Below are 19,887 nucleotides of genomic sequence, written 5' to 3' on the forward strand. Positions count from 1 at the left end.
GGAGAGCAACCCCATACTAATTCATCTGCTGACTTAGTCAAGCAAAGGTATAGTGGAGAAATGGATTATGCACAAAGTTGGGAAAGAGAAGCCGGGGCGAGGGGTTGAGGGGTCAACCGAATCCTCTGAACTTACGAAAATGAGAATAGATTCTTATATATTTTGCATTTTAAACCTTTGATTTTTTTTTTTCACTACTAACCCAAAAGTGCAAGAACGCAAAAGTTTGAACTCCCTAGTAATAATGAGTAGTTAAAATATTGCTGAATGCTTATATCTACATTTATCTTCCCATTGTAATGACAATATTGAGAAAAAAAATAGCATTTTCAAAAAGAATTACAAATATAAATCAGAACCCTGAAGTGATACATGATCATTATATATACATGGAAAGCAAATGATATGTATATTATTATATATATAACATAAAAAGTAGGCTGCTTCTCTATCAACCAGTAACATAATTCAGCTCTTCAGCTAGATCCTGTAAACCAAACACAAACAATCAGCAATAGCTTAATCAGCAATATACTAGTACATTTTTACCAAAAACTTTATGCAAAATGGGGGTGAATTTTTAGTAGAACTCTAATATATTAAGGATTTTCCCTGTTAGTTGAGGTACTTAATTGGAGGATTTTTGTGTTTGACATCTAGGAAAGTTATTTATTGCTTGGATAAGGAATATCACTACCCTAGGCTTTGTTTGACAGTTAAGAGAAAAAGGGAGGGGATTTGGGGAGTGTTTTTGAATGGAATGAAAATACTCATGAGTAATATTTATTTGTTTGAAGAGTAATTGATTTGAAAATTTATTCAAAATCCTCTAAAGCCACCAATGCATTTCTTTTAATTCTCCCTCCCATATTTGAGGGTTTTAATCCCAATGAAGAAAATAAAAAACACATGCAAGGTAGGATTTGAAATCATACTTTGGTAATTAATTTCTTGCAAAGATGTTTTGATAAATACTTGTAAAAAATTAAATTGGAAATTATTGATTTCAACAAATAATAAGTTAAATCCAACAAGAACATACTATTGACAGGTTAGTGATGACATTGTTGGTGATGACGGATCACAGAATACAGTGGAAGGCCAAAAACTCGCTATAAACACGCCATGGTGGCCTGTGCTGCCACCATGAATGGCTATGATGGTTGTCAAAATATCTGTCACTCCATTCCACCATTTAACAACAATGGTCCATCAAGGTGAACCACTTATTTGATTTTACTAACCAATTTCTTCATGGTTAAGATCATAACTAGCTATTATAGCTGTCAATTTCCGTTGAGTGAATTTTCTAAATGTCTAATCGATCCAATATGTTTGACCCAAAAGGAACTAGAGCTCGGAAATCAATGAAGTCTTACAATACTGCTCGGAAATCAATGAAGTCTTACAATACTTCAAACATACTCCATTTTCCCATTAATAAATAAGCTAAGTTCAGGCTAGGTTGGAAGATTTAAACCAAATAAAACATGAATGGCTCAATTTATTTGCGCATCTATTGCAAACTATGTTCATAAATGATTCTGAATTTGAAATTATGAGTACCAGTGTATCACATTAAACATAAGTAACAAAATGCTGAACTTAAATAATTTCAAATTAAGACATACCTGAATAAACTGTAATCCAGGTATAATGTTGTTATTTATCATCTGTATAGTGGTAGATGTTTATCAACATGAACTTATTCACACTTCAGCATCAGCAATTATTTGCTGCAAACATTTCATAATGTAGGAAAAAGAAGGCCGCCTCTTTTGTTCCCTACAGTAAGAAACTATTATTTCAGATTCAACCATATGGCAAGGTATTACAAAAAATGCAGGAACCTATTGAACCACACATTATAATTAGTTGGACAATGGTAGGCATAACTAGTAAGAGCACGCCACATTAACAAATTGGTGGGATTTGAATCCTACCAGGGCCCTTGTTGACGAGTCATCTGTATGTGTCTCATTGAGCCCAGGGCATTACCCTGAATGTAGGATGAGACAATCACCACTAAGCTTAAAATTCATATACCAAAAAACAAAAGAATCAAAGTAATTTTTTAATTTACTTACGTAGACCAGCAGAGCTCAATCAAGGCAGCCACTTGAGGATTCACATGCCTCGGAATGTCTAGCCTTTTGCCCATAAAACCAACAGCTGCAACAACCTACACTGACAGTATTTTGATTGTCAAATAATGACCTATGCACAGACGGGATAGTGAGGAAGAAGCTTAACCAGAGGAGATAACATACAGCCTTGGCCATCAAATTTTAATTTGGGTGAATTACAATATAGGGATCGGTAAAAATATTTAGTCTAGATTTAACCTTTTTGTATAAAAAGAACAATTTTATCAAGATGAAAGGAAAAACATTACGAACAGAAAGAACAAAGGAGAAGGAATCCTCCTCAGAAACTATAAAACAGATAATAAAACAAAAAGAAAAAAATCAGTGGAACAAAGCTGCTTATATAATTGAAGGGATTCCATACGTCCAACTATCAAAAGAAGGGCCTGATAATATAATTGATCCAATGGTCTATAGATCAGTTGTTGGTACATTACAGCATGTTATGTGTGCTCCATGCAGAACCAAATACATGAAACTATATTCATTTGTCATGGTAAAAATACTGTGTTTTACACGTAGCAGCTCAGGGCAAATGTGTCTCACTAGGGCCCTCTCTCTCCTACTAGAATTCTTCAATTATATCACTATTACAGAGTGTTCAATTCCCCCACAGTATTACACCCTCCTTCAGCTGGAGGGGGGTAAGTTAGAGATATCAAATAGTATTGGTTATCATCTGAAGCCCCTCGAGAGAACATTTAGACTGTGAAGTTAACACAACTATGCATCTATAGGTAGCCATATGAAGTGAGAACAACTATAAATCTACGGGGTGAACCTAACTCAACCCCAAAAGTTAGCTCAAGAAGCGAAGATTATTCAATTCTTAGAAGGACTACATTCTGGTGCCATCTTGGAATTTGGGGTGAGTTTAACCCAGTTCCAAAAGTTAGCCAAGGAGTGAGGATTGTCGGATCCTTATAACAACTACATTATTTATATCTCTAGTCAATGTGGTAACGTCCTCAACATATTGCTTGGATTTGAGTCAGTTTTTAATATTCATCAAACTGCAAGAATTAGAGGTGGTATCGTGGGCACAAGCCCAAATACAATTAGGAAACTGATCTCTGTTCTCTAACAAATTCACATATTACACATGTTAAAGAGTTCCACATTGGATGATATATGGCCTGGAAATGTATTTATATAAGGAAATCAAACTACAAGCAGTTAATGTAAAATGCAAAAGAAATATATTCAGAAAATAAATAAAATAAAAAAATAAAATAAAAAAAGGAGGTATTAAAATAGCGACCACCCATGACCCAACATTTGTGCTCAGCCCACTCCTCTCCAGCCCATTGTTTTTTCCATCATACATGTGTTAAAAAACTATCACAATTGAGGTCACTCCGTGCATTTCTGTATTCATTATTGAAGACACAGGCGCCTCCCTCTCCCCTATTAATAAAAACCCCTCCCCCACCCCCTTTAAAATAAATACTTTTTGAAAGATGAAAGAACTATAAAAAAATGTTCACTAAATCTTTTAAATACACACGCGCGCGCATGCATGTGTGTGTGTGTAAAGAGAACTTTCTCCAAAATCAGATTTCAAAGAAAGGAACAATATCGTTTCTTCTGCACAGTATTCTCGAGATAAGCTTACAATCCGAAGTGTCAAGACAAGGAAAATAATCTACCTGTGAAGGATTTAATTCCCTCCATGGTTGTTGAAGGGTCACCAATTCCCACAAGATTACACCAAAGCTAAATACATCACATTTTTCATTTGATGGTTCACCTCGGATGACTTCTGGTGCCATCCATTCAGGCTGATTTAGAATGTCAAACCATCAAAGAATTAGTTTACATAAGAAAAAGTTTTTAAAAAACAACGAACTTTTTCAGTTAAGGAGTAGAACTTACCGTTCCAGCAGCTGTTCTAGATGAAAGATATGTATTTGATTTTGTACGTGAAAGGCCAAAGTCACATACCTGAGTAAATATTATAAACAAAATGAGCTTCGATAAACCATAATCTGTAGATCCATATATCCACGATGCAAGGACATTGTACAAGGAATAGCTATCCTAGGCAAAGGCTTTTTTTTTTTTTGTGTGTGTGTGTGTGTATCAGTTCAGGTTTTATCTTCCTCTTATGTCTTATGCACTAATTTTAGTGGGTGGCCTTGACTTTAGCAAGTTTAATTATTGAGTTGGGTGGAGCCCGAGCCACCTTGGTATTGACCTTCCTTGAAAACTCTAGCCCATGCTAAAATTGATGATAGCATCATAACATGTAAGTAACAGCTTAGCTGTAGAGTTTTCCCTAGCTAGAAACAGTGATGTTTATTAAATAACAAAATCCACTGTCCTGTGTTATCATGGCCCATGAACAAAACTACTTGATGACCTATGACAGGAGTTTGACCTTTTCTAAGAGGATGACTGGAAGTGTACCGAAGAATAAGATAGTGTTCAGTTTATAAAGATGCAGGAAAATGGTTGTCATTTTGTCTTTCTTGCAGGGCTTCCCAAAGAACTGGATAAAGTAAGGGGAAGAATTCTCGGGAAGACTTCGTTGCCCGCTATTTGAGACTTTTTCAGAGGTACAGACCACTGAGAGAAGAAGCCTGACAAAGGGTTATGATCGGCAAGTCAGTTCCTTTTTTAAGGAAATTATGTGTATTGTAATTCTCCTATTTAAGGAGTGCACTCTATTGAAATTGAAATAATACAATCCATTTTACCATATTAATTTTGACCATCCTAAATCTTCTCAACGAGATAGGAAAGCTCGGGTGTAAAGCTACTGGAAGTAAAATCTTTGTATGCCATTTCATGGATCACCCGAAGTAAGACAATTGCAGGCCTAGATCATGTTCCACAATGCCTTAAAACCATGTTTGGAAGAGGACTACTATTATGAAAGGCGGAAATCTATCCATGGAATTGAAGACATGCTCATTTTGTAGGCGGATATCATATGTTTTCTAAGTGGAAATTTGGTCATGGAGGAGCAAGAAATAGAGAAAGTAATTTGTTCAATCAAGTCCAAAGACTTGTATTACAACAGATTATTTCTGTTTTCTTGTGAACAATTTTTTTTCCTTTGTTTCCTTTTACAAAGACTGATTTGCTTCCTGGAACCTAGCTCTATTCTAGCCAAGTAGTTATTAGCATAAAATGATAAATCTACATGAATGTAAATGACCTCTTTACCATGAATCCAATTAATAATATTCAGAAAATGGTCACATAATATAAGATACTCTTAATATATTTTATTTTATAACAGAATAAGGAGATTATAGATCTTTTATATTTTCTAACATACCTTAACAGTGTATGAATCGTCAACCAAAAGATTTGGAGACTTCAAATCTCTATGAACAATGGGAGGTTTCATTTGATGAAGATAATTCATTCCACTTGCCTAGACAAACATCAAATCTCAAAAAGTCTTAGTGAAGGAGCACTTTCTTTTTTATGACAAAGAAAAATCATAGAAATTGTGAGACTAATCAATGAAGACATACCACGTCATAAGCCATACTTAAACGACGCTTCTCACTGATTGAGGGTCCAACAGTTGGCATCTGCAGAAGTTCATACAAGCTTCCTCTGAAATTCAAGGAGACTATTTGCTTAAGAATAAAACATTCAGCCTAAAATCACTTCCAACCACAAAAAGTGATGATTGTGTCGGGAAATTATTGCACCTTGATAAATATTCTGTTACTATTGATAACTTTGGTGGTTGGACAACGGCACCCATTAGAAGTACAATGTTTGGATGACGTAGGCGCTTCATGAGTGTGACCTATGAAATAAACTGGGATACTGAAGTAAAATCAATGAGGACAAAAAAATGAATATGTGAAATATAATATAAAATCATTCCATGGCCTCAATCTGGAAAAGAAAAAAGAAAAAGAAAAACTAAAAAAGAACATGAATAAAAATAATAATGAATACCTCCTTTAGAAACTCTTCAAATCGTTCAGAATCAAAACCCTGCACCTTAAGTATCTTCACAGCAACATCCTGAATGGGAACACACAGTTAGAATTTGGTTAGCAGATTGTACCCTATAACCCCAACCAATGCAGAAAGGACAGCATAAAAACATGTAAAATGGAGTAATAGTTGTCACAATGGTAAGTTGTTCTTTCTTCAGTTTTGGAGTCAGCAGTTCAAGAGTTATAGTCATTGATCCCCTAGGAGATCCACTTATAGCCACCATGTTCTTGTTGAAAACGACCCGATTTATCAGAGAAGGCAAAGTGTTTTACTTGATTTATAGTAAAAAATCATCAGACAATGGCACAGGTAACATTTGAATTGGTGCAGACAGTGGCAAATCTATTCATAGATAGATGAATGGAGCAGTTTCCCCCACAAGATAAATATGATTGTTATCTAGAGTAAAATACACTCCCCTCTCCTGAGGATACTTAAATTACACTACCCTCCCCTCTTAGGTTAAAATATACACTCCCCTCCCTCTTATGCAAACAATAGAGAAAATTACACTCTCCTCCCCTGAAAGATGATTGGATTACACTCTATTCCCCTTTTATGTTAAAATCTACACTCCCCTTCCTTGATAAACACTTTAGCCCATTTTAAACCCTATGAGAAACTATAAAGCAAATACAGGATAAAATTAAAATCTTGGACAAATTACTAAAGTCAATTAAAAATGATATTTAAAATTGAATTTTATTATTCTAAAATCAAAAAATTAATAATAAAATGTTACAAAGTTAATTATCATTGACATTAGAAGTTATAAAAAAAAAAGGAAAATTGATTTCTTAAATGGTGGCTAAAAGTTTTTTTTTTTTTGACAGAAAATGGTGGTTTAGAATTTATTGTTATCATAAAAATATCTATTTATGTTAAAATTGATAATTAAAGTGTAATACATATTTAACTTTTAAGGGAGCATAGTAATTTAAGCATTTCTTAGGAGAGGGTATACTGTATATATTTATTTCTCAAGGGAAGAAAGTGTATACTTTACATAAGAGGGCAGAGGAGTGTAATTCAAACTTCTCTCAGGGGAGCGAGTAAAATTTACTCCATTAATTGTTATATTTTATAGACCTGGACTCATCCCTCTTATATTGTGTTTTATCTTTCGGTATAAATAAATATGAAGATAGGAAGACTAACAGGTTACAACACTCGGTCATTCTCATTCTTCAATTTTTCTAACAATAATGAATGACAGCAACAGCATGAATGTTGATATCCTTATAATGCGGACAGATGAATAAGTAGGTTTGAAGAAATAAATGCTTACAGAGCCACGCCAGTCTGCACGAAGGACAGTTCCAAATGACCCTGAAAAACAGTTATTGATGCTCTTATTTTACTGTTTCATATTAGATTTTCTCTAATACACAGACTACTTGGGTAGAATCAGAAAATTTTACACTATATATCTTACACAAAGTTTCAAATACAGTACCTGTCCCAATGTTCTCCTTCAAAATAAGTTCACTCCACGGAATGTCCAGATCTTCCTCCTCAAGGTCAACTGCATGACTTGAATAATTCACTACTGACTGGTTTGCTTCATTGAAAGACACATGTTCCTCTGTACCAGGACCTACACGAAATAGTATATCAAATTAGGAGAATCCAGTGCCATTATCACAGAAAACAGAGAATACAGAGCTTTTGAGCTTGTTTATTAGAAAAACAGATTAGGCATATTAAATACAGAAGGTATAATCTGTTTAATGAGAAGGAGATTTTGCTCATTCTTTCTCCTACTATAGAAAAGACGATTAATTCTTACTCAAAGCAACTATCTGGTTGTTCCCACTAGCATAGTTTGTGCCAAACATTTCAGTTTGCTGTAGATCCATTTTGTCACTACAATCAATAGTACCTCCTGTCATGACGAAAATCAGCAATTTTAGAGGTATACTATGGGGACAGATACCTTGTTAAACTTTTGATATTTCTCATTAACATTTATATATTCAAAATTACATTTCCTTCCTAAAATAATAATAACATATTAAGGATTACGCTGTATGAACAATATCATGCAAGGTTTTAAATTGATATGGCAGAAAGAAGCAACAAATATAGAATAACACATACTATCAACCAACAGAATAACAATACCAAAACGACCAAAATGTGTGGCCGTACAGACACAATCAAAGGATTACACTAACAAAATGCTTGTAGGAAACCACAAAACAAACACAACCTGAGGAAAAATTACAGAAAACGAAGCCACTACAATAACCATGAAATTCTACAAGAAAGTTTCCTCAAGAAAATACCCACAACAAAAGGGATAAACTAATGATAAAAACAAAACAACACTCCTTCTACCTTCAATAAAGAAGGAATCTTTTTCGTGCTAGAAATCTACAGAGTTCTAAGTAATTTAAATAATAAAACGGAATAAGTGTTACAATGACATATGATAAAAATAACTCAAGTACAACTAATACAACTCAAATTCAATGACACTTTTAACATTGTAATACTCCCTCCATCCCAAAATGAGTGACCTTTGTGCAAAAAGAATTTATCCCAAAATAACCGACCTTTTCAATTTTCAATGCAACCTTAATTACTTTTTTCCAATTCTACCCTCTATTACTTACATCACTCTTAATTAAATCTTCCACTTTGCATTTATGATAATTGTAAATACACCAATACTTATTAAGGTTACTTTAGTAAAAATACTATTCTCTCTCTTTCATTTATATAATTTTCTTAATGTGTAAAATAGGTCACTCAGTTTGGGACGGAGGGAGTACTACCTCTGGTCCGAAGAAAAATCAATATAAATCAATAAATACATCTTAAAAGTTGTAATTTTTTTCTTATAAATGAGACCAAAAAAAGCTCTTATAATCAGGACCAGAGGTTGTAAATAATAAAATAATATTCCAAATAATGTAATGTAACATTATTTTCCATTTGTGTATATTGGTAACTTTTAACATTTCATTGAAAAACAAAGATTTACTCCAGCAGTCAATATTTGAAAGTCCAGGGATATAATTATAAAAGCCCAGGTGATGTAAGCTAAGAGAAAGGGGAAAAAAGAGATAATTATTTTTGGTTAATAAAAAAAGAAGGTTCCTCGCTTTTCTAAATACTCTAATTGCACCCGACAATTATTTTATTTAAAAAAGGCATCCAGAAAGGCAAAGGAAATAACCTGATTTGGTATCAAATACAAGATGCAGTGCTTGGTTGTCCAAGAAATACAATTGGGCCATTGTCTTTGTATATTCAGCTGTTTCAACTGGCTTGAACCTTGGATGACATAATGGTGAAGGGATCAACATCGAAGATGCAGAATTCACTGAAGAATCGGGTGGACATGTTTCCCCAGGCCTTCCTACTAAATCAATCATATACTCCCTGGAAAGGTGTATACAGTATTCTGTTATACCTCTTATTAAGGATTATCAAGAGGAGAGGCTGAAACTGACCATGTCAGTTATGTTAGGTTTCATAATTATAGGAATTGGTTCTATAACTGATATTGGGCTCAACGGGGCCATTTTACAAATAATATCTCATGGATTTATTGGCGCTGCACTTTTCTCTTTTGGCAGGAACTAGTTATTTATAAGCAGTTCCTTATGGCAGTTTTATATTTATCCGTGACAGTTTATGTTTATGTGTAATTTGGTTTGTACTAGGAATAAATAAGGAAAGACAAGACTTAGTTAGTTATCCTCGAGTCGTTATTTGGTTCTATAAGCCTGAAAATTAAACCATTATTCTTCCTGAACATATTAAGCTTGCCAATGATTGTGGAAAATGTATCCCTTTATTATGGGGTAATTATGCCTCCCCAGTCCCACCTTCACATTAATTTCTTTCCATCGAAGAAAAAAAAAATAAAGCTCAATATCACTTTTAAATTCAAAAGCACCGATTTCTAACAAAATAATCTAAAATACCGATCTTCAAAATCTGATCATTTTACCCCCCACAAAGTCGCAAGTAATTTAAAAAAATTCATATTCGAACATGTATTTCAATAATTAACAAAGGCAACTGACCTGTCAGAACCAAATTGTACTAAACAAGAAGCACCCATGTCCTTTCTACAATACTTGCAGCCCTTAGCAATTCGACACGGTAGGTTAATTAAATCTGCTAACACCTGCAATTAAAATTGTTAGGATATTCACATGCAAAATGTAACCAAACTTCAAAAGCATGCTAAAAATAATATTCACAGTTCAGAACTTCAAGGTGTACAATAAGGAACTAGAAGATAAAACAGCAATCATCTTAGTGATACTTTTTTTTTTTTTTGGAAAAGCTCATCTCAGACTTATTGAAGTAAAAAATTGTCCTGACCAGAAAATGAGTAAAAAAATAATGAATCCAATAATGAATATTACTTTAAACAGCAATGCTCGATGAACACAAAGGCCAACTGGTAAGCTTCCAATTGGAAGAATGATACATTGTAGACAGCTTTTAAGTATTTCAGAGCATTCCTTCCAGCGTATACCTAAATTTTCCTCGTCGGAAGATCCTCCCCTATTTAAAAGAATAAAAGCTTGTTAAAAAGATGTCAATGCTAATGCCACTTTTTCTTATTAAAAAAATTGAAGACAGGTGAACTTACCCCATCCTACTATAAACAAGATTTGCAAGCTGATCAGTTGCATCTTTGATAGTAATCCAGTTACTTGAAAGACTTAACACCCTACTTTGCAGTTCTCTCAAACCAGGGTCTCTAGATTTGTCAATAGCAACAACTACAACTGACGAGTTATCACATGGTTTAACAGACATCAGTGATTCAAATGATGGAATCATACCAACATTTTGCATATCGGTACTTATAGTCCATGTATATGGATCCATCCCATGGATTATGTAAAAGCCATCTAGAACTTTGTCAGAGTATTGCAAACAACCATTTACCTGGTAAGGAAAGGTTAATGAACACCGAATATAATTCCAGTTCATGAAAGATTAATGAACAAAAATTGTGTATATATGGCAATTGGTAGCTCTGTAGATTAAACATTGAATTAAAAGGTTCGTGGATGATTACAAAGCTACTTTACACTATCAAGTGTCAAGTAAATTTAAAAATTACTCATTAACAATGAAGTGAACTGTGTCACAGTCAACTAGTTCAGTACAACACATAGAAAAGGTGAGCACAATCAGTATATGGTATGTATCTTGTAAAAATGTTGTACACACATTGAACCCGGAGTGTTTTTAATACCTGCTCTTTTATTTTATAAATATTTTCAACTCTGGCAGATAAAAGCGGGCCCTAATTACATCTATAGAGCAATTACAAATTTTCAGTCAATAAATGAGTATTTTGGGACCCATATGGATTAGATTATTTGAGCTTATTTACTGGCATAAGTACCTGTGAGATTGTTTGGGATAGCTTACAGAAACAGCTTGTTTCTATAGGCTCTCCACGATAGCTAATGAAAACAACTTATAGCTTATATAAAAAAGTTTGACTTTGTTTTATTTTTGGTTTCAAAAACAGCTTATACATAAGCAGTTATAGAATAATCACTTACACTATAAATGCTTAATTAAGTTGTTTATCCAAACAAGACCTTAATCAGATAAACCAGAGACCAAAAAGAACTTAGCAAAAGTATGACATTATTTAGATTCACATAAATCTAACTTTTAATTATTTTTTTAAAAAATCTAACTTTTAATTATTATTTTTTCGTCAAGTAGCTTGGTGGCTAGAAATTTCACCCTTAAAGTGGATAAGTGGGATGACCGGGGCTCGAATCCCGGCCCCATGCATATATAATGCAATGTTCCGCCAATTGAGCTAAGCTCAAGGGACATCTAACTTTTAATTTTAAAAGGCTTAACTTAGGTACTACCATCATATACACACCATTGCATATTTGTCAAACAATTATTTAGCTACTTTCATAACTAGTGAAATAATAAATTTATATTTCCTAAGCCAACCCGTGAATATAGTTGACGAAAATAATTAGTTATTTTCGGTCATCTAATAACCGGACAATTCTCACCTTACATGTCAGTTTTGTATGGTTTAGTTAGGCCCAACTCAGTCTAAGAAAATCAAATTAAAATCAAATCAAACTAGCACATGAGATATTCTAACTAGCACATGAGAAATTCTATTGTGTATACTCTAATTTACAAATGCGTGAGAGAGAGAGAGATCAGAGAGTACCCACCCAAAAACGGTGTGAAAGTGATTGAGGAGAATCAGAAGAAGAAGAAGAAGAAGAAGGTTCAAAATCCAACAAGTAATTAGATTGAGCGGAAGAAGCTGAATGAGATGAAATGCGAAGCGCCAGTGCAAGCTGCAACTGATAGCTTTCTTCTGTTTGCTTTGCCCAGCTTTTGAACGAACCTTCATCGTTTTCATCTTCATCATCTTCATCGCTGTGCATTCTCGTGGTGTCAGATTCAGATTCGCGTTCACGGTGACCACCGCCGTACATTTCTTTGTCAGTAAGTCAAATCAGTCTTCACGAAGTTCTAGGCAGGCGTTACCCAACTTTCCTCTTTCAACAAATATCCTATCTTCTTCTTCTTCTTCTTCTTCTTCTTTTTCTCTTTCTGTCAAAATTACTTATAGCTTTTTATTTTTGCCTTTATGTTTTTTACTCTTTTTGTACCAAACTAGTAGGACACGCGTTGCAATACCAGGCATATAATTTAGTAGTATTTTATGAGAAACTCTTACATGGTCTTTAGACCAAGAAGACATATTTGGTCTCAACCAATAAAAATCTGGCAACACATTCATATAAAATAAATCAACTTTAACAAAGAGTGAGAGAGAAATTTGGCAATAAAAAATTTGACAAAAGACTAAACCAATATTTTTGAAAGACCATATTTTTTTTTTGTCAGTTTTTTTTATGTACCACATTTTATTCTTGGTTTAATCGTACGTTTAGTCCCTTATATTTATTTTAAATTTTAAATTGATCCATTATGTTTATTTTGTTTCAAATTGATTTCTTATATTTTAAAAATTTTAAGCTGGTCCCCCAAGTTTCTAAAATTTGAATTAGTTAGTAGTATAAAGATGAATAAATAGGGACTAACTAATTCAAATTTTCAAATTTCAGGAATCAACTTTAAACTTTTAAAACATAAGGGACCAACTTGAAACTTTTAAAATATAAGGGACCAACTTGAAACCTTAAATAAGCATAAAGGATCAAATGTGCGATTGAACCTTTATTAATAAAAATATTCTCTCCGAGCTCAAATATAAACAACAAAATGTTGTATTTATTATTTTTATTATAAAAAATAACAATAAATTTTTTCTGGTGAGTGAAATTACTAAATTTGGTCTATTGATGATGAGTTCGATGTGCTAAAAATCTTAAGTTCAATCCTCAATTTTCAGCTACTATGTAATGGCGGGAAACGAAAAAAAATTATGGGAAAGTAACTTGGTGAGAATTAATTTGTTCTATTTCTCTCTCTTTTAGTAACTCTATATTGTATTTTGCTATTATAATAAAAATATGTAATAGTAATTATTTTTTTATTGATTTAATGTGTTGTGCCACTTTTTAATTGGTTAGGACCAAGGATCCCTTATAGTCACGTGATCACCTAAGACTTTCTCGTATTTTATTTAATGTCAAAATTTTAAAATGAAAAAGTATTTTGTAATATAAATAAGCAAAAGGATTTAATGATTAAAATATCATTGATATTAGTATAAAAATAAATATGGGAGTAATAAGGATTACACAACCAAAATAAGGATTACACAACCAAGTTCGGATGCATGAGTTGGAGAGTGAAGTGATAAAAAAGTTATGAGGTTCGAAAAATAGGTATTCATATTAATATATGAGTATAAATATAAGTTTTCATAAAAATTATTAAAAAAAAGAAAAAAGTAGACATGCATATTAATAAAATATGCATGTGTATTTTATTTTAGTTTTTTTGGTACAAAATATGCATGTGTATTAATATATAAATAAAAATATAAGTACCTCTAAAAATTATTAAAAAATAAAATAAAAAATAGACATGCATGTTAATACGTGGAAATCATTGTTTTGGTACCTAGAAGAAGTACACCTTGATGTCATAGTAGTCTCTAACTCAAACAAAAATTCAAATAAATCCTTTGATTTTCAATCTGTTAGTCATTTTAGTCTTAAATGTTAACTATGAACATTAATTCCAGCAAAAATAACATGGTCACTGAGAAAGACACAATATATTGATGTGTCTCATTATCTTCGTATCAAGTCAACGTGTGGTGATAAAATAATCCAACGATTCATATTCAATGTTTTAATTACCAAAAAAAAAAATCAAAAGTTCTAGTCACCTTTTTCCTCAAAACATTCTTCTTAGATTTCAAAGAAAAATAATAGTGCATACAACTATAGAGCAACTCCAGTGGATTAAAATTTTGGTTCCTTCGTCAGTATGGAGTTTCAAGGAGGAAAGTATTTTAGAACCACTAGAATACGCCAGCGTGTTGCTCCTGCTATATCATGTAGGCGATTGAGCAAAACGTTTTGAACCAACCGAAACTCAGCTCAACCGATAGCATAAAACAAATATGTGGGCGGTTCTTTTCGGGTCTCAAACTCGCGGGTGAAAGATCATAGTTTTCTGTAGTTTGGCATGGACGATTGCGGGTCACAAAACTTTAATCCAACGATACCCACAACTGGCCGATAAATTATACTTTTTATTGACTATTCACGTGTTTTTCATTTACTCTAGTGTAGCTTTACATGTTTTTCACTTACTAATCACATTGAAATTTAAATGCAAGGCTTGAGGTAGTAGTACACAATTGTGATTGACTTGAAAGCAAACTACTAGTGTGCAACTATGTCCTTATTTAGAGAGTCAATTTTTCCTTATAATTAAAAAGTGCTTGTTTTTATTATATAATAGTTTATTATATTATATTGGTCCTTATCTTTTAATGTGCCACATAATAATACATAGTACCTAGACTAAAAAACTAAAAATAATAATACATAGTAGTATGTTTTACTTTATTTTTTTCTGGGCTATGTTTTCTCTGCTTCGTCTTTGTTTCTTCATTTAAATACTCACTCTATAACAATGGTGGAGCTTATCTTCTTCATATTTTTTCAGTTGTGGCTCAAAAATGTTGATTTAACAATAAGGAAGAAAACTTATATGCAATTACATAGGTCCAGTTTTTACGGTTCTTCGATAGAAAATTGACACATGGACTTTTTAGTTTAAATTTATTTAATTTATTAAATTGAGTTAACGTCTGGTACCAACAAAAAAATAAATTGAGTTGACGTCAGTTAGTTTCACCGTCCCCTGAACCGTTTCGTATTCTAACCTAACAATCTCTCATCGTTAATCACTGACTCCATTCTCAAAAGCAACAAAAGCGTCAAACCACCACCACCGTAAGAACAGACAGTGCCGGAAAGAAACCTGTAGCGAAGTGTATTGCTGCACTTTTCATGATCATGGTGTGAGTGCAGTTAGGCTGAACCATTGTAGATGATGATAGGGATCAAGAAGATTGGCGTCCTTAATATGTTGCGGTCACATAAATTCAATGGTTTTACCGGATTGTAAGCCACACTTTCTAGATAATTGAAACATGATTATCATGATTGGATTTTATGGGTTACTATGTTTCTCGCAAGTTGGAGGTGTTAATGGTTTTTTTTTTTAAAGGAGGTGTTAACAGTTTTTCTTATTTCTGCTAACGGTGGTTACAATTAAAAAATTAATAATACAGGTGTCATTTGTTTATTAGCGAACAGTAAAAATAGGACCTGTTTAACTGTATATAAGTTTTGTCCTAACAATAAATTTGCCCGCTAAAATCGTGAACCATCTAACCAACAACCCACCAAACCCGGTGCTCAAAATGGTAAAAAATGGGCCAAAAATTGCCACTTGCAGTTTTGTTCGGGTGGGAGGCTTTGGACCCGAAACCGCCCAAAACCGACCGATGATCACCCGTATTATCATGAGGCAACATTCTTTTGTTTGTACCTTCAATTAAATAGTATTGTTTTCTTTTAAAACAATTAAAATAATAAAAAAAAATACCGTTTTTTCTTTGAAATTCCTAAAATAACATTCAATAGAGAAGTTAGTGCAACTACTCAAACATGTATAATAAACACCAATAATTATTGTATTTCGGCGCATACTTTCTTTTCATATTATCATACCATAAAACTTATGTCTCAATCTAGCTTTCTAACTTGATTTTCTAACACACAACACTTGTACATTTTCTACATGTCCCGTCACATTCTTTCTATTGAAATTAAAAATCACATTTGCCTCTTAATTTCATCAATTAAAATTTTAGTTTACCGCCAAACCTTTTTTATATAAATTGACTGATCAAGATCAACTTCGATTAATTAAACAACAACTTCAATTAACCTCTTTATTTGATTGATCATATACTTTCTCATTGGATGTAGACAATGCCTCTTAATATTGATTTGAATGATGATCCTCCTAAAACTAGTTTGCTTTCTATTGACTTAAATGTGTCCATCATATGAGGAAGAAGCTATTGTTGGAATGAATGAAAATTAATCGGTTAATGACGTCAATATGTATGAAGATGTTGACATGAATGTGTATCAAGAAGAAGAAGAAGTTGTTAATGACATGTATGAAGAAGATGCTCTACTAAATGGCAACATTTTGTGAGTTTTCTGAATTTTAATGAACTTTTTTTCCATGAGATTTTTTTGCAAACATTTGTCAGTTCCATTTAAATGATTTGTAAAAGTATCTTGAGATTTTTCTTTATACTCTTATATTACAGGGTTGGATGTTGATTATATGAAAAACTTTGTTGAAGAAATAAATCTTGAATTTTTGCATGAAGATTGTAGTATTAAAGATTTATTAAATATATTTTATGTGTTTTTTCTTTTTGAGTGGTATGTTAGAGACTGTAAAGTGAGCAAAAAATAATGAGTGACAAAGTAACGAGATAATAAATTATGGGCAAAGTAAATATGTTATACAAAATCATACAAAGAGAAAATAAATAGAAGGTAGATAAATACTTGGATATAGGTACCTCGGTCTGCCGAAACAAATTAAAATCACTCAACAACAGAAGAACTCGACAAAAAAAAAATTGATATAGATTTCATTCTACTAAGGTGCCTATTTGTGGACATTGATTACATGACAATAAATTTTAGGGACACCACATTATAATAAATGCTGCAATATTTCACAAATAATCATAGCACATGACAATATCCAAATAGTACATCGCTCCAAAAAGTTGAAGAGAGACGCATAAATGAGTTTTATAATTTTATCTGATACTTTCTGTAAGAGAATAAAAAAAACTTAAAAAATGATTTCACTCTGTACTATCAATGATATGAAATATGCTTGATTATTTAAGAAAATAAATTATGCTTGATTATTGGTCCCATGTACCCGATATTATCAATGATATGAAATTGTTGAAATATAATGCATATTTCTAGAATCTTCTACAATACATTAGTAACTTGTAGAATAACTATTAATCATTAAGAGATGATGTGCACTTGTAGAATAAACCATTACTAGAATGCTTGAATAGCTAGTAGAGTAAACCATTACTAGATTTCTATTAGGAAATATCTTGAAAAATCTATAATGAATTATCTAGAATAAACCATTACAATTGTATTCAAGACTTTGAGATGTAATGTGTAAAAAAAAAGACTTTGGGATGTAATGATAATAACATAGAGGCTTCATCAAATTATTACTCTCTCCTCCTACAATAACTTGATTACTAATGTGTTACCTCTTGTTTCATGTTACTAACTACTCAATACTAGCTCTCACACTACTTGCTACTATCTTCCAACTATCAACTAAAGTCTTCTACATTATCCAACTACATTATAAACTAACACTATCACCTCAACTACTAGCAGAAACTAAACACAAACACACTTTTCCATACCACTTCCTCCTAGTCTCTACCGGTCAAGGACCAAAATTAATTAAGCAATTATGAATATTTTACTGTTAGGTTCCCTAAGATGAGTAGAGATGATCAGAGTATATTTTTGGGAAAAGAACGGGGTGCACTAGGGAATTAGAGTCTCGCTGTAAGGAGGAACATGTGACTTAACGACTATTTGCAATTGCAAATATGAAACCTACGGTGTTGGAAGCACGTGGGAAAGAAAACCGAAGTGGAGGAAAGTGAGACAAGAAAGAACCAAGTCTCTTTAATTGCACGAATCTTATTTTCGTCAATACACTCATCCTTATATGCACTCATCTCGACTACTGATATTATCTCATTGCAGTTAAACATTATGTTCTACGTATCTGTTCAGATTGTCTTATTAAATAATCAAAGTGGTGACTGATTCAATTAAAGAATGGCTTGGTGCCAACACCAAGTATTTTGATATATTGAGTGTGGTAAACATTGAATTGAAGAGAGAAATGAATTACATAGAAGCAAGAAAGATAAGCAGAAAAGAAGAAACTAAATATTTCTTTAAAGCACGTGAATAACATTCCCATTTTTCCTCTATAATGAGAATAAACTAATGAAAGACAACTATAGAGTTAAAAACAAAATGTCATTTCACACACTATTGTTTAAAAACATAATTTGGTGAAACAAATATAACACTTCATAATTTGGTTCAATCGAAGTGAACTCATTTTAGAGGAAAAAATATGGAATCTCAACAATTCATGACAAAGTCAATGTTTGATTTATGGAAAGTATATTCACATCAATATGAAAAATTGGATTAGCAACTCCCCTAATTCTTAATTATGGACAAGACTTCTCATTAACATTTCATGGAAAACATTATTCTTCAGCATGACTTGCCACATAATGGAATATGTAGAAACATAGACAACCCAATATTAATTATTATAAAAAAAATTGCATTTGTAAAATTATATTCTTTGATGAGCTTATTGAAGCTGTGGAAAATGCATATGAGAATTTTGATTGCATGAGTTCAAACAAAATATTTCTCACACTACCATCGAGTATGATTAAGATCATGAAGCGCAAGGGATCCAATAATTCTAAAACTCCTCATATGCAAAAAGATGTATTGATTGCCCAAAACAAGTTACTCACTCAGCTAGAATGTGATTTGAAATTACTTCGTGAAGTTTATGAATACCTTAACTCAAGTTTATGGATATAAAACTTATTTGTAAAATTAATCCATACATGGTATTTAAACAATTATGCGTCTATTTATGGAATTAACTAATAAGAGTATTTAGTTCCTTTTATCCTTAATAGCCAAATATTCCCAATAACAATTTAGTTCCTTTTATCAATAGGAGTATTACATATGATGCTCATAATAATACGTCTAGCTAGTAACAATGATCGATAAAATTTAAATGAAAATAAAAACGCCCGAGAGTTAATTATCATGATTATAGTACTGGATTAAAAACACATAAGATGCTATTTTCTTATATAAGACGCAAATTAAATAACACATAATCAAGTTTTTATAAGAAAGCAGGATTTATGTAAATGTTGGCAATGTCTTCAACCTCTTTCTTGATCTCCTCGTTAGCATATTCAAAACTCGCTCTTTCACCCGGAACTTCATTCAGATCAAAAACATTTTCATCGAGGACTTTGTTGAAATCAAAATTATGCTTCAAGTTGCCAATAGATTGCACATCTTCATCACCATTGTCATCATCTGTGCCAATTTCTCCATCTATATCTTATGAATCTTTAACAATGAGTTGTGAG

General features: G+C 32.4%; 1 protein-coding gene across 2 annotated transcripts; it reads right to left on the bottom strand.

The window, feature by feature from the left end:
* Nucleotides 1–225: 225 nt before the first annotated feature.
* On the bottom strand, nt 226–12,808 carry LOC123909937 (serine/threonine-protein kinase CTR1-like). 2 transcript variants are annotated; one of them, XM_045960883.1, is made up of 17 exons: nt 12,320–12,808; nt 10,738–11,039; nt 10,508–10,649; nt 10,160–10,263; nt 9,304–9,509; nt 7,909–8,004; nt 7,576–7,716; nt 7,408–7,448; nt 6,075–6,143; nt 5,819–5,919; nt 5,636–5,720; nt 5,434–5,532; nt 4,023–4,091; nt 3,797–3,928; nt 2,088–2,182; nt 1,632–1,785; nt 226–487 (listed from the first exon to the last, which is right to left on the bottom strand). In XM_045960883.1, the coding sequence occupies exons 1-16, from the start codon at nt 12,587–12,589 to the stop codon at nt 1,710–1,712; spliced, it is 2,028 nt and encodes a 675-aa protein (XP_045816839.1). In that variant the 5' UTR covers nt 12,590–12,808; the 3' UTR covers nt 226–487; nt 1,632–1,709. The 2 variants fall into 2 exon arrangements, with proteins under 2 accessions (XP_045816839.1, XP_045816848.1); XM_045960892.1 differs by lacking the exon at nt 226–487 and adding an exon at nt 1,944–1,999 and having other exon boundaries at nt 1,647–1,785; nt 12,320–12,736.
* Between the last annotated feature and the right edge of the window lie 7,079 nt (nt 12,809–19,887).

The sequence above is a fragment of the Trifolium pratense genome, linkage group LG1 (genome assembly GCF_020283565.1).
Source record: "Trifolium pratense cultivar HEN17-A07 linkage group LG1, ARS_RC_1.1, whole genome shotgun sequence".
NCBI classification, from domain to species: Eukaryota; Viridiplantae; Streptophyta; class Magnoliopsida; order Fabales; family Fabaceae; genus Trifolium; species Trifolium pratense.

Bases quoted from the DNA above. Each gene is read 5' to 3' on its own strand.
- LOC123909937 (XM_045960883.1), bottom strand. From the start codon at position 12,589: ATGTACGGCGGTGGTCACCGTGAACGCGAATCTGAATCTGACACCACG. The intron at 2,183-3,796 runs GTAGATTATTTT...CTGTCAGTGTAG, and splicing joins GGGAATTAAATCCTTCACAG to GTTGTTGCAGCTGTTGGTTT. The intron at 1,786-2,087 runs GTAAGTAAATTA...TTCTTACTGTAG, and splicing joins ATTGAGCTCTGCTGGTCTAC to GGAACAAAAGAGGCGGCCTT.